General features: G+C 33.8%; 2 protein-coding genes across 12 annotated transcripts in view; both read left to right on the top strand.

Annotated features, from left to right (window-relative positions):
* The first annotated feature begins 1,747 nt into the window (after window positions 1-1,747).
* On the top strand, window positions 1,748-2,839 carry LOC117621652 (mitogen-activated protein kinase kinase kinase 17-like). The gene is made up of 2 exons (XM_034352215.1): window positions 1,748-1,841; window positions 1,923-2,839. Exons 1-2 carry the CDS (start codon window positions 1,748-1,750, stop codon window positions 2,837-2,839), a joined length of 1,011 nt encoding a protein of 336 aa, XP_034208106.1.
* Window positions 2,840-4,696: 1,857 nt separating this feature from the next.
* LOC117620797 (ABC transporter C family member 13) overlaps window positions 4,697-12,914 on the top strand; it is a 28,190-nt gene continuing 19,972 nt past the window's right edge. For 3 of the 11 annotated variants that reach the window (XM_034351022.1, XM_034351021.1, XM_034351027.1), the window contains exons 1-11: window positions 4,697-4,790; window positions 5,527-5,567; window positions 5,663-5,750; window positions 7,144-7,299; window positions 7,411-7,542; window positions 8,012-8,112; window positions 8,533-8,596; window positions 9,920-10,168; window positions 10,799-10,868; window positions 11,702-11,762; window positions 11,968-12,055. In XM_034351022.1, coding sequence (XP_034206913.1) covers window positions 4,749-4,790; window positions 5,527-5,567; window positions 5,663-5,750; window positions 7,144-7,299; window positions 7,411-7,542; window positions 8,012-8,112; window positions 8,533-8,596; window positions 9,920-10,168; window positions 10,799-10,868; window positions 11,702-11,762; window positions 11,968-12,055 — 1,092 coding nt within the window. In that variant the 5' untranslated portion in view covers window positions 4,697-4,748. Of the gene's footprint in view, window positions 4,791-5,526; window positions 5,568-5,662; window positions 5,751-7,143; window positions 7,305-7,410; window positions 7,543-8,011; window positions 8,113-8,532; window positions 8,597-9,919; window positions 10,169-10,798; window positions 10,869-11,701; window positions 11,763-11,967; window positions 12,056-12,914 lie in introns of those variants that run through there. The other 8 variants (XM_034351023.1, XM_034351024.1, XM_034351028.1 and 5 more) reach the window with 8 other exon arrangements.

The raw sequence follows: 12,914 nt of genomic DNA, 5'->3' as shown, positions 1-12,914 counted from the left end.
AAATATGTAGTAAGCTATGAATTTTTTTTAATTGTAATATGATTGATTTGATTACCTATTTCAAATATGAAAAAGGAGAAAATTTATCTATAATGTATATAAACAAAAGAAATAATTTGTTTTTTTTTTTTTTTTAAAGATAACATTTTCTCAATCAAAATTGCTCATCATATTAATGAAGGTATATTATTTGAGAATTATATTCTTATTTTTATCAAACAATAAATAGATTTTCTTTCCAAAAAAAAAAAAAAAAGGTTAGATTTTATTCAATTAGCAAGCCTTCTTGAATCCTTCATTCATGGCTGCACCCAAAAGTTAAAAGTAAAAATTTGAGCTTTATTTNCATGGATTTCTCATTTTTATGCTTGATTGTTATAATGTTTNNNNTTTTTTTTTTCATAAGGCATGAGTTCTAATTTAAGTTCATTGAAGCTTAAACTTGTAGTCCGTATTTTATGAGTCAAACTATTTGATGAGTCATTCTAGCCTCGTATTTGATGGTCAGATATCAGAGTGGTTGTTCTTAATAAGAGCTGCACCGCTGAAGCCTGAAGGTGACAATCCACCATTTAANTTTGGAATCTTTACAGTGGCTATAAGTTCAAAGGTCACTGTAGCTGTGCCTCATTTGTATGCATACCTTATAAAAAATACGCAACATCTCGGCGGAAGAAAGTTAGTGCAGAGAAGGAACAGTTTGTGCAGGCAGAATTTCTTCCNAGTATGCAAAATGTTTTGATTTGGGTTCTCAAATCTGATTAACTTTCAGCACATTGTTATTTCACTTTCTGCAGTACACTTGGCCAGGGGTTGAAACCAGTACCTTTGCTTTAGAGATTCTATTTTCCATAGGGATAGGAATTTTTGGGTTCATCCTCTTTGCCCTTCTGATAGGAAATGTACAGGTGAGGCATATACGTCCTTTATTTTGGAAATGTTGGTTGAAGATGAAGATGCCCAAAGAAAGCATGTGTTTTCATGATGGGGATGTGTTCTTGGTTGTTGATAATGCAAGAGTATATTACTTGCATTGCTATAACACCATACTCAAATTCCCGGAAAACTTACATTTTTCTCACTCCGTTAGTGACATCATCAAGAATGTCGTTGTGTGTCTACGTGGCTTGGAATAAAATTTTAACTCGTTTTCTTGTCAGGAAAGATTTCCCAATGTATCCCTTTGTTACAACCTTGATATCCAAGTCTCTAAAATCTTGCTACAATAAAATGTGGTTGTGTAGATAATTACCATATTATCTTGTGATAAGCGGAGGGTAATGTTTCTTTAATAAATTTGAACTTCTTTTCTTCCATCAAAAAAGTAATAAGAATAAATTTAACTCCTTTTCTTGTTAGGAAAGGTTTCCATCTTTGCGTTCCACAGCTGTCAAATCTCCTCTCTCCTCTCTCCGTTCCAAACGGTAAAAAATTCAGACCAATAACAAAACGATATTGAAAAAAAACGAAGATAAAGTATTGTGGAAATTCTNGTCTGTTAGCTAGTAGCTTGGTGGCTACGTCACAAATCAAAACCTACAAAAGCATCAATTAAACCTGACCGACTTTATACATCTCGTTAACCCTAATACCACACATTCCATACATTTTCCTATTCCCTAAACCAATACTATAAAGCATTATAGGGCACAATCAATCAAGCAAGCCGCTAATTTTTTTCAGAGAAATACTTATTTCCTTGTTGNGGGAAAACAGAGAACTGAGAACTGAGTGAAGAAGAAGAAGAATGAAAAGAAAGGTTGAAGAAGAATTAGAAGGGGAAAAGCACAGCATGTGGAGTCATGGAGGGCACTGGCAGAGAGGGGAGTTTATTGGAGAAGGAAGCTTTGGTTCTGTTTTTCTTGCTACTCCCAAGAAACGAAGAAGGGGTGAGTTTAGCCGTATGGTCAATTTGCCTGCGATGATGGCGGTGAAATCGGCAAAGGTGTCTGCTTCGGAGTCTATTGAACATGAGGCAGGGGTTCTGTTCGAGATCAAGGGTTGCCCTTTCGTTATCGAGCGCTTTGGTGAAGAGACCACAACCACAGACAAGGGTGACAAGGTCTACAACTTGTTGTTAGAATTTGCTTCTGGAGGAACCCTTGATGGCCTCATACAAAAATCCAATGGTCTTGGATTGCCTGAATACGATGTTAGAAGATATACAAGGTCAATTCTTGAAGGGATTAGACACATTCACAAGTGTGACTATGTTCACTGCGATTTGAAGCCGGACAACCTTCTGCTTGTGCCTACCACTACCACTACTTCTACTACCGCTAGGTCTGGTGCTACAACTAGTTTTGTAGCCAAGATTGCAGATTTTGGGTTGGCTAAGAAAACCAAGGANAACTATAGTCGGTGGAGAGGCACTCCTAGGTATCTGTCCCCAGAGGCTTTATTTGANAACAAACAAGATCAGTCCTGTGANATTTGGGCTCTTGGTTGTATTGTGTTTGAGATGCTAACCGGAAACTCCCCCTGGGATTTGAAGCCTGGTTGTGATCTTGACAATTCCGTCGACGTGACGGTGTTTGATCATCTACGNACTTCCAAAATTCCGGCCGAGATCTCAGATGTGGCCAGGGATTTTCTGAAGAGTTGCCTTGCCATGAGGTCCTGTGAAAGATCAACAGCGGAAAGGCTCTTGTCTCATCCATTCGTAGCGCCGCCTCAACCATCAAAAGCGGGTCATGCCAAGTTGAAGGTGGTCAACTCATCTTTGGGCTATGCATATGGTGTCTCTTACTTCAAACCGAAAGCAGATTACCGTGCAAGCACTGCCACTGTTCCCAGAATTCATCCCCTACCGGGTTTTGAGATACCAGCTGGACATTAGGATTCTTTTTTCTTGTATATTTTTTTTATTTGTAAAGTCAATGACTTGAAATTATTCATTTCAAGTTCATAACCACGAAATTGTAAAAAAAAAATTCAAATTTATATTCTAGTTGAATGATGCAAAGTTTATAACTATTATAGCCCCAAGTTCTTTTTATTAGTCCTGTGTTTGCCTAATTCTGGAAAAGGAATGGTGTCATATATGCTACTTGTATAGTCCCTTGAATTCCATTCAACACACCACAAGTGGCAGGTTTATAAATAAGCTGCCATATTGGATTTAAATAATTTGAATCTGCAATGCCATTACTTCTGCAAAATTCATTTTATTTTTTAGTGTTCTTTTGCTTTTACTTCTGCAGAATCCTTGTCTAGTGTTTGTTTACTGAGGGAGCTAGTTGATGCCTAGAATATGGTTTTGTTTATATTTGTTGTTGGTTAGGCCTTAAAGCATTTGTAGGCTTCTGTCCTAATTTTTGTTTACTTTTGTTTAGTCGTAATACCATGTACGAGTTCCAAGTTTGAATCGCCTTCTAGACAATGAAGGTAAACAGGTTTTAAAAAAAAACTTGGAGCAACTGAGGATCTCCATTATGTTGCCATTAGTTTCTTTCTTACATTATGTTGCTATGTGTTTTACTTGTTTTCCATCTGTTGTTTGGTTTAGGAAAGGCTTTCTGCAGAATATACTTCAATGCCATTGCTTCTTCATTTTTTTTTTCTTCTGCAGAATTCATTTTAGCTTTTCCTGTTTTTTGTGGTTTCTTCCTTCCTACTTTCTCATTGGACTTAATTTAATCTTTTTGCTCCATTAATAAATCTGAAATTTCAAAATAAAAATTACACTAATTATTTAATGAGTGCAGAAATGTGTGTCTGCTTTTAATTTGAAAACTCATGTTATAGATACTATATGAACTCACAGTACTAAATTCTTTGTTAGTCCAATGTTGAAAATAACTGTATATTAAACCAGCAAATGTTTCCATTACACATGAGTCTGAGAAAGAACTTGGCGCGAAGAATGATTTGACAAAACCATTGTGTTTTTACAGCCAATCTGACAAGGTTAAGGGTGACAAGGGTATAGTTAGTGCTTAATGATTGTTAAAACTAGTTAATCTCATTAATTGACACACACTCATCACTCCACAATAAATAATGCATCTTTTTTTTTTTTTTTTTTTTCTTTCCCAAAGAAAAGGTATTCAAATTTGGAATCTAAACTAAGGTAATGTGTTCGACTCTCCCTTGCCAATATCGCTAGGGGGAATGCTATCAACCTTCTTTCTTAAAACAATGTTATTAATGCATTACACAAGCTTTTTTTTCCCCCCCCCAAATTTATCCCAATTAAGCAGGGCTAAATACCACTAGAACTCTTTCAATTTCTTACATCACAATAACTCAGTCGAACTTCACATCTAGGCTTGACCTAAAATTCAAATCTCAAGTCACAAGCATCAAAACCAAACAATGCTCCTCTAAACTGAGTGTGATTTGAGACTAATTATATTCTCATTCTTAGCATTTCAATTTCCGTTTTCATTCTAATTCATTTCTTTGGATCTCGATTTTCATCCCATTATATTTTATTTATATTTCGGTCCACATTCGCATGCCTATTTTATTGATTTTTTGGTCGACGACATTCACATTGTTATGTTATTTATTTATTGGTCGACATTCTCGTCCCATGATCCCATCCCCAGTCCACGTGACATCGAATATGCCCACTTTTTTTTATAACTGTTTTTTATTTTTTGGGTTTCGCTTTTGTGTTTGTTTTTTTTTAAAACTTTTTTTTCCCCTTTTCTTTTGGGTCCAGTAAAATTGCCCACACTGCAGCTTTGTGCCTTGAAGAAACCGGTCACTTCTTCTCTGCAAAGGAAACGAAGCAACAGAAAATGGACGATTTCATGAACCTGATTTGCCCTAATTCTCCATCCGTATGCTCTCCCTGTTCATTTCTATTTTTATCTTCTTCTACTTTCTTCCGCTCATCTTCTTTGAATTTAGTCAGCATAATTTCCTGTTTTGTTTTTTATAAAAAAAAAATTTCCTCTCATATGCTGTGTTTGGTAGCTAAGAAAATGTTCTGGAGTAGAAAGGAAAAGAAGTGAACTCAGTGTGATTATTCTTTTGTTAAACGGAGTTCAATTTTCACTGTAGTTTTTGTTTCTTTAAATTTCCTTTCCTCATCAACCAAACGCGGAGCGTCAGTTAGATCACCCGAAGAAAAAAAAAAGCTGCATTTGGTTGCTGAAAAAAAGTAGGAAAAATGTTAAGAAATTTAAAATTCTATATGTTCTTTTTAATTTTATGGGACACCCAGAAAATATAAATTGGTCTACACAGAATTGAGTTGATTTAAAGTGATAATTCATAATCTTCTCCAAAAGCCTTATTAAATTAATACTGAAAAGATTAATAATTTATTCTATTGTATTTCCTCAGTTTTCAGTACCAGGTAGACTTGGTCTCTGTTTCAGTTTTTTGTGATGTTTCTAATTACTTTAATTTTTCTATCTATTTGGTGTCAAGAACCTGCACCTATGTGCTTTATTGAGGCAAGGAAACTAATGGCTCAATTGGTTTTCTGAATTTATACATAATAATTTAATTCCATTTTTACAGTAATGAATTTAACTGATTTTCATTGTAAATTGCTGCCATCCTTTTCAGGTATGGGATGGGAACAGACTTTCCAAGTGTTTTGGAAACATATATCCTTTGGAGTTTGGTGTTTAGTGTGAATTTATGTTTCATGAGATGAACCTGTTATTTCAATTATTAACTGCTTCTCCTTAACAGTCCCTACTGTTTTAGGTTTTGGTGCAAATGCAGTGACTATTGTTATGATTGCTGTACTTGGAATAAATCAAAGGACTGGCAAAAGAAGTTNGAGGGTAGGTTTTATTTATGTTGTTCTTGGTTGTTGACAATGCAAGAGTATATTACTTGCATTGCTATAACTACACTCTCCTGAAGCATTATTTTTCTGATTCTCANAAAATGTAGAAAAAATGAAAGAAAATAAGGAAAGCCAATTACAATAAGACTCTCTGAACCATAGCATGCCCTTGCCTGAGTTTAAGGTTTATTATGCATGCAAACATTACATAAATGCACACTCGACAAAGATAGTGAAACGGGCACATTTCATTTTCTCATTGTGAAAAAGTCTTTTCAGTACTAAACTTAATCTCTATTGTTGTTTCTTTTTATTTTCTTAATTTTTTTTTAAAATTTCTATTGAAACTGAAGCTTACATGCTTTATGTTTTAGTTTATAATAAATTCCTTTTTGAAGACTCCCAACTCTTCTTCTGGAAGGCAGATTCATGGCTTAAACATTTGGATGTTGAGTTATCTGAATATACTTGAAAATTTTAGTCTTAAATGATTACCCCCCTCTCTCTCTTGCGAGCGTTCTTGTTAACTTCTCACTCTGTGTCTGAATGTGTGTTGACCTATCTTTCCATTTGTCATAATGCTTTTTATGAAGGGATAATCCACTAAATAAATCACACATTCAACTTTCAGATGTATGTAAAGGGTGATTCTACTTCTTTAAACTTTATGCCTTATCTAGTTTTAAAACCTTATGAAATTTTTAAATAGATGACATGATATCTATTTTGAAATTAACCTGTCACTGTTGCTCGAAACAGTGCATGTGGCTTGAAGCTCCACTTTCTACCTAGTTTAAGCCTATTATCACTTAAGATTGATCTGATTTATAAGTATCATGTATTTCACTAAACCTCGGCAAGTGCTTATGAGCCATGACCTTGGCCATGAAAAAACCTTCAAGTCCTCAATACCATGTGCTGATCCTTAACTTTTTATTACACTTCATAACAAGAAATAAACTAGTAGTCTAAAATCTCACCTTGATATTTACATCCTTAATCCATATTATACTCCTATTCCTCGTTATAAAGCAATATCAAATTATATTGGACCTGCCAATTTATTAATTTTTTATAGAAGAAATTTCTTGTTAAATTAGACATGTTGTCCATACTGAGCATACTAGTCTATGAGCTCAAATATAATTTGGACGGAAGCCTCTAGATATTTTACATCTTTTACATGTATTCTGTTTTTAGTTGGTGTTTTCAGGTTCACTTGTCAAATGTCCTCCTTCCAGTGTATATTATATTATATTCATTTATTTTTCTACAAATTCTCATTTATAACAAAAAGAGAATTCTAGATTTGTGAGACAAGGACTCTACATTATAATTTCTTTTGAAGATTTTTACATAATACTGATGGCTTCACAATTATTCCTCAGATGAATTTTCTGGAAAAGTTTTTCTTTCTCTTTCTTCCTGCCATTGGAGCATGTATATCCTTGTTGGACATTGCATTACTATTGAAGAAAGCACATCATGGCTTCTTTATTGCACATCATGAATGGTTTTTCAGATGTTCTCAGTTTGCATCATGGGTAAGGTATTTTTTTCCCTTTTCTTTCCCTTTTTATTGCAGTGACATGTTAACAGCATATTATGATTTTTTCAGAATTTTCACTGAGTCATGTTTTGAAAAAAAAATGTAGACTCTTATCATACTCTTCTCAAAGTGTTTCAATGGTTGCTACATTTTTTGCAACCGGATCTTGTGTTTCTGGTGGATTGTAAAACTGCTTCTGGGAATACTTCATTTGCTCACAGCATATCCCCCATTCCAGGTACATTCCTTTTTAGCAGCTTTTTATTGCCATTTTGTTGTTCAATGTAGTTTTCGTCTTGTTAAAATTCCACTCCATGATGAAGGCGAGATTATATGTATAAAAGGCCAATAAACCCTTTGAAAGAAAAGATTACATAAAGGATGTTGTTTGGTAAGGTGGACATTTTCTTTTTGCAATTGGTTAGCTTTGGTAATAAGATGTACCCAACTTGCCCAGCTTTTGACAGGTTAAGATTAGATAGATAAAATTTGTTGTTGAATGAACTCGATATTTTATGGTACTTATGTTTAATTATCAATCTGCTTCTCATAAAGTTCCAAAGAAATAAATAGTGGTTATAATAGTTCTTTGTGGCGTCTAGTCTCAACTCTACGAGGTTGATTTAAATACTTGGGTTCTAGAAATGGTGTCTGATTATTTTGCTTCTAAAATGGAATTATTAATTTTCAGAAGTTCTTTCTGACAGGTCTTGTTATGCGTTAAAGAGATCTGTACTGTTTCATTAGACATCATCTTTGGCATATCAATAAACATTATCAGAATAAAGCAGGCATCATACAAGAGAAGGTGCCAGCTACTTAATTCTTTCCTTTAATTTTTTTTCTTTCTGATCATAGTTGCAAAGAAAACATTGTGTGCAATTTGTACTGTAAATTGGGATACTGGTCGAATTACATCCATGATACAAACTTTGGATAAGACCACAGATGTAGCCTAATGATCGTGAGTTCAACCTGATGGAGTAGGGAGGTGAAATTCATAAAATGATGAATTACCATACTCTACAAAAAATAACTCATCAATGCAATGAAGAGTATGACCTAGAGAGTATTGGAAAGTAAAAGTTGCAAGTTTCCTTTCATTAACTCTCTCTCTCTCTCTCTCTCTGTGTAATCTCTTCTTGTATAGGCTTGATCCCTTCACAGCCTAATCCTAATCCTTTATTTCAGATACTTTAACTGTCCTGCTTGCTTGGTTAAATTGCAGTTCTCTGGAAGATTCACTTCTTTCTGCTGATACAGATGTTGAGGAAGGCTGCCTTAATGAATCTGTAAGTTGTGTACAGTCATGCTACTTTTTCTTAGCTATTACACTTAATGGTGTGATGTTAACCTCTTGAATGTATATTTATTTTTTATTTTTTATTGTTTGGTAAATTTTGCTCTCAAGGGTAACACCAAACAACTAACAAGTAGCTTGTAAGTTAATACTGGTAACGATACATCTTTTCTGGAAACACTATATATCTAAATTATTATTTTTTAATTTTTTTTTTTCACACATAACATTGTTGTTTTAACCATTCATTATTTTATTAAAGATTTCCTCTTCCTCCATCTTAGATTTTTTTATGTTTCAGTTGAGTTACATTTTGTAACCTTTATTGCGGTAGTATAGATGACAACTATATGCAAATATTTTTACGTTTACAAGTATTCTTTATCAAAGTATTACTGAATAAATGCCTACGCCAATAAGATTCAGAGATCAAATTTATTTTATTATTATGATTTTGGGTGTGTATGATTTGGGTGTCTTGGTCAGAAACTTTTAGAGATATTCCTTTTGGTGTAGTTCATCGTGATTGGGGAGAGTTTTAATTTGAATGTAATATGCTTGAAGGTTTTTTTCCGGATATCATGGATTTTCTCATCCATCCTACTTCTATATTTCTTCCATTTGTATTAATAATGTTTGTGTTATAAAAAAATTTCATTAAATTTGGGTATTTGATCTTTGCTTCCTACGCTATTTTCAAGTTCCACTATACATTGTAGTAAGTATAAATATAGATGCTGACATGCTCCAATCATTAATTCCTAATGGTTTTTCTTGAAGAATGATTACATCTATGATTTAGTATTGTGCAAGAAAATTATGAATGAAAGGTGAACAGCATAGAAAACCATAAACCAAATCAAACAATAATGTTCCATCCACATATCATGTTGGCCACCACAGTTTTTGCATCACATATAGCAATCATCATTGAGCATATGATTTAATATGATAGTCCAAGAATGTGCTTTCTCATATTCTTTTGTTTATGATTTGGCGGTTTTCTAGTTCGCATTTGTATGAAGAACACACCATTTAAAACCTTTGTTAAATAAGTGAGAGATGTATCATGTCCATTTATTCTCACCAGACCAGAGAATAGCTGTAACTACATTACATTCAGCTCATCCCACACAATCAAGATGAATTAAACTGAAGGGTTTGATGCTTGTTATTTCCTTAGGTAGTTGTTTCAGTTTTAAAGTTGTAACCATTGGGAACGAGATGCCTCCTCCTGTATGTTATTTGTTAGTAGTCTTGGTTTTGAAGTTGTAACTATTAAGCTCATACTTACAATGTCTATTGATTGTCTAAGGGAGACACTCAGAGCTATTTCGATCTTATGACATTCAGATCTATCACTTCTGTGATGAATCATGGTGTCACAAAGCAGCTTGATTTTGAAGATTTGCTTCAGCTTCCTACTGATATGGATCCCTGTTCATGTCATGATACATTGCTTAGCTGTTGGCAATCCCAACAGAGCAGTTGCCCTGATCCATCCCTGTTTAGGGCAATTTGTTGTGCATATGGATGGCCATACATTCGTCTGGGCTTGTTGAAGGTACTTATTTCTGCTAATGGATTTTCCTCCTATTTTCTTTGAAGTATAATCAAATGCGAAGGGGATGAATTTTAAACATATTTCTGGTTAATTAATATGCTGCTGCTTTTTGTTGGTCATAAATTTTTCTTTAGTGTGATATAGAAAAAAAAAAGTAGCATGGTAAAACAAAATAAACTGAAAAGGACACTAGTATTTTGCAGAAATTGTTTTACTTTTGAGATATTCTATTCTTCGTAACTGTGTCCATAGCAGTTTGTTACTTGTAGAATCGGTTTCTTACATATTTGTGCTTTATAATTAAGGTCAGCATATAATGTCTCCACTTATATTATAGAGTTACTGGAAATTGATGCTTATGTTTACTGAAGTGAAATAGAAGAATTGCATTGTAGAAGCATATTGGGTTGCCATTATGAACAGTAAAAGCATTGTGGTTGTGCGCAATGCATGCTTTATAAATTTATTTAGTCCATATACGTAGGATAGTTAGATATTTAAACAATGATATACTTTTCTAGACACTTTGTATATAGGCAAGTCATGGTACCAGTTTCATAACAATGAATAATTGAGAAAAAATGGACTCCAAATTGGAAAAAAGATCATGTGACATTTCAATTTTTCCAGGTACTCAATGATTGTGTTGGTTTTGCGGCACCGTTGCTTCTCAATAAACTGATTCGCTTCCTTCAACAAGGTTTTGCAGAATTTGATGGGTTCCTTTTCATTGATTGTGTTTTATGGAAAATGATTTATAGTATTATTGATGCCATCACTTTGTTTTCTGAATAATACTTTGTAGGGTGTAGTGGACTTTCACAGTAATGTGTGAATATTTTTCTCAACCTTGTGTGTGCGTGTCTATTTTGTAAATACAGTTGTATAGCTCAGGATATTATGTGTTTTCTACAAATAAGGTAATAGGACCTCTTGTTTATCTTTAATACTAGTTCTGATTCTATATGACTAAGAGGTAGAGCAAGAGTTGCTATCGTTGTAACTTGTATGCTAGTAGGGTCCAGAGCACTTACACATCTATATATTGAAGTGTAAAAATTGAAAGCATGGATTCTAACATGCCATTCTGTGAAAATTTCAGGGTACTAAAATGAAAATAACCCTATAATTTGTGTTAGAATGTTTTCTTCAAGGTAAAGTGAGAGCTCCAGGGAGAGAGAAGGTTTGGATTCAGAAAAAAAGGAAAGGCGAAAGCTCTAGCGAGCGCCTCCATCCAATTTGTCATTTGATGACCTTTCAGTATTTTTTGTTGTTGATGAGAAACAGTATTCTATTAAAGAATACAAAACAATATTTCATTTGATGACCTTTCTGCCATCAGATATCTTATCCAATGGACAAGCTCTTCTCGATTTTGACATTCAATTGAGCTCCAGTTCTTGGCATTTTTGTTTAAACTACATATGGCGGCCTTATTGTTCCCTTGATTGTTGCTCACTAAGGGCTTCCTTGTGAAATTTTAATTGAATTTGAACTAATACTGTTGACTAACTATTCTATTTCTTTTATCAGGTACAGAGAGTTGGGATGGTTATGTNCTTGCAATATCCTTGGGCCTCATATCTATCTTTAAGTAAGAATTCAGATTCTTGAACTCTAATGTCCTTTTATTTATGATGTGTTTTCCATAGCTGCATACCTCTTTTATCCAAAGGAACCTATTTTGTGTGGTCCTTTTCTTTTATATAATTATATTTTTAATTTTGCAGATCTGTATTTATTTTGCAGTACATGTCAAAAACAGTAAACTTTGTTGAATAAATTTCCCAATTTTGTAGGTCCTTTTTGGATACACAATATAGTTTTCATCTTTCGAGACTGAAGCTAAAGCTACGATCTAGTATCATCACTGTTATCTATCAGAAGGTATATATTTTCTATATCCATTTCATTTAAGTATTTGGACATGAAATTATGTACCTGAGTGAAAATGAAATAATTGTGGACTGTCCCTTAACGTTATTATAATTTGTAACATATGATTTGAGAGAAACATATTGTCTTTTACTTTATCTTTCTTGAGATGACCTTGAGGACATTGCTATGTAGGATTTGTTTGTGATTTCTACGAAATGCTACATTTCTCAAAATTCTCAACTTTTTCCATGGTCAATTGCCTGCTGACTTTTGCAGTTATGATTAATCGAAAATATGAAACGAGTTTCTGTTTAATTTTTTTAATTTTATCTTCTGGTCTGGGTTGGCTTGATAAAGAAAAATTAAAATGAAAGGGAAAAATCATCTAAAAGATAGGTTCATTGCTGTTACCAACAATGATTGCCATTTACAAGAAAGCAGTCAAGGAAAGTAATGAACAGAAAATGCCCCTTCAAGATGGAGCCAACAGTGCTGATGAAAGAAGAGGATATAACAGGCCAGTATAGAAGCTCTATGCCATTTTGGTTCTTCCAGATATTCTGGAAAGAAAAATGATTCTTTGCATTGTCTAGCTTGCCCTTGTTCAAGTGGCAATATATTGCTGTCTGTCAACTGACATTTATAATTATGCTTCGGATTGTAAATTTCTTGCATGCACGCTGATTGATTACTTTGAAATAAGCTCCTCCTACGTATCAAGGTNTTGATTTCTGTATTATGGGAAAGGATTGTTGGAACTTGCAATTAAATATTCAGCTGGCAAACTTGATGTGCATGCATCTGTGGGATTTTCTTTTTTCCTCTGTTTTCGACTGATAGGCCGTTGGTCTACTTTAAAAGAACTCCC

The sequence above is a fragment of the Prunus dulcis genome, chromosome 3, assembly GCF_902201215.1.
Source record: "Prunus dulcis chromosome 3, ALMONDv2, whole genome shotgun sequence".
Lineage (NCBI taxonomy): Eukaryota > Viridiplantae > Streptophyta > Magnoliopsida > Rosales > Rosaceae > Prunus > Prunus dulcis.
The sequence above is the reverse complement of the archived record's forward strand: the minus strand, read 5'-3'. Positions and strand labels throughout refer to the sequence as shown.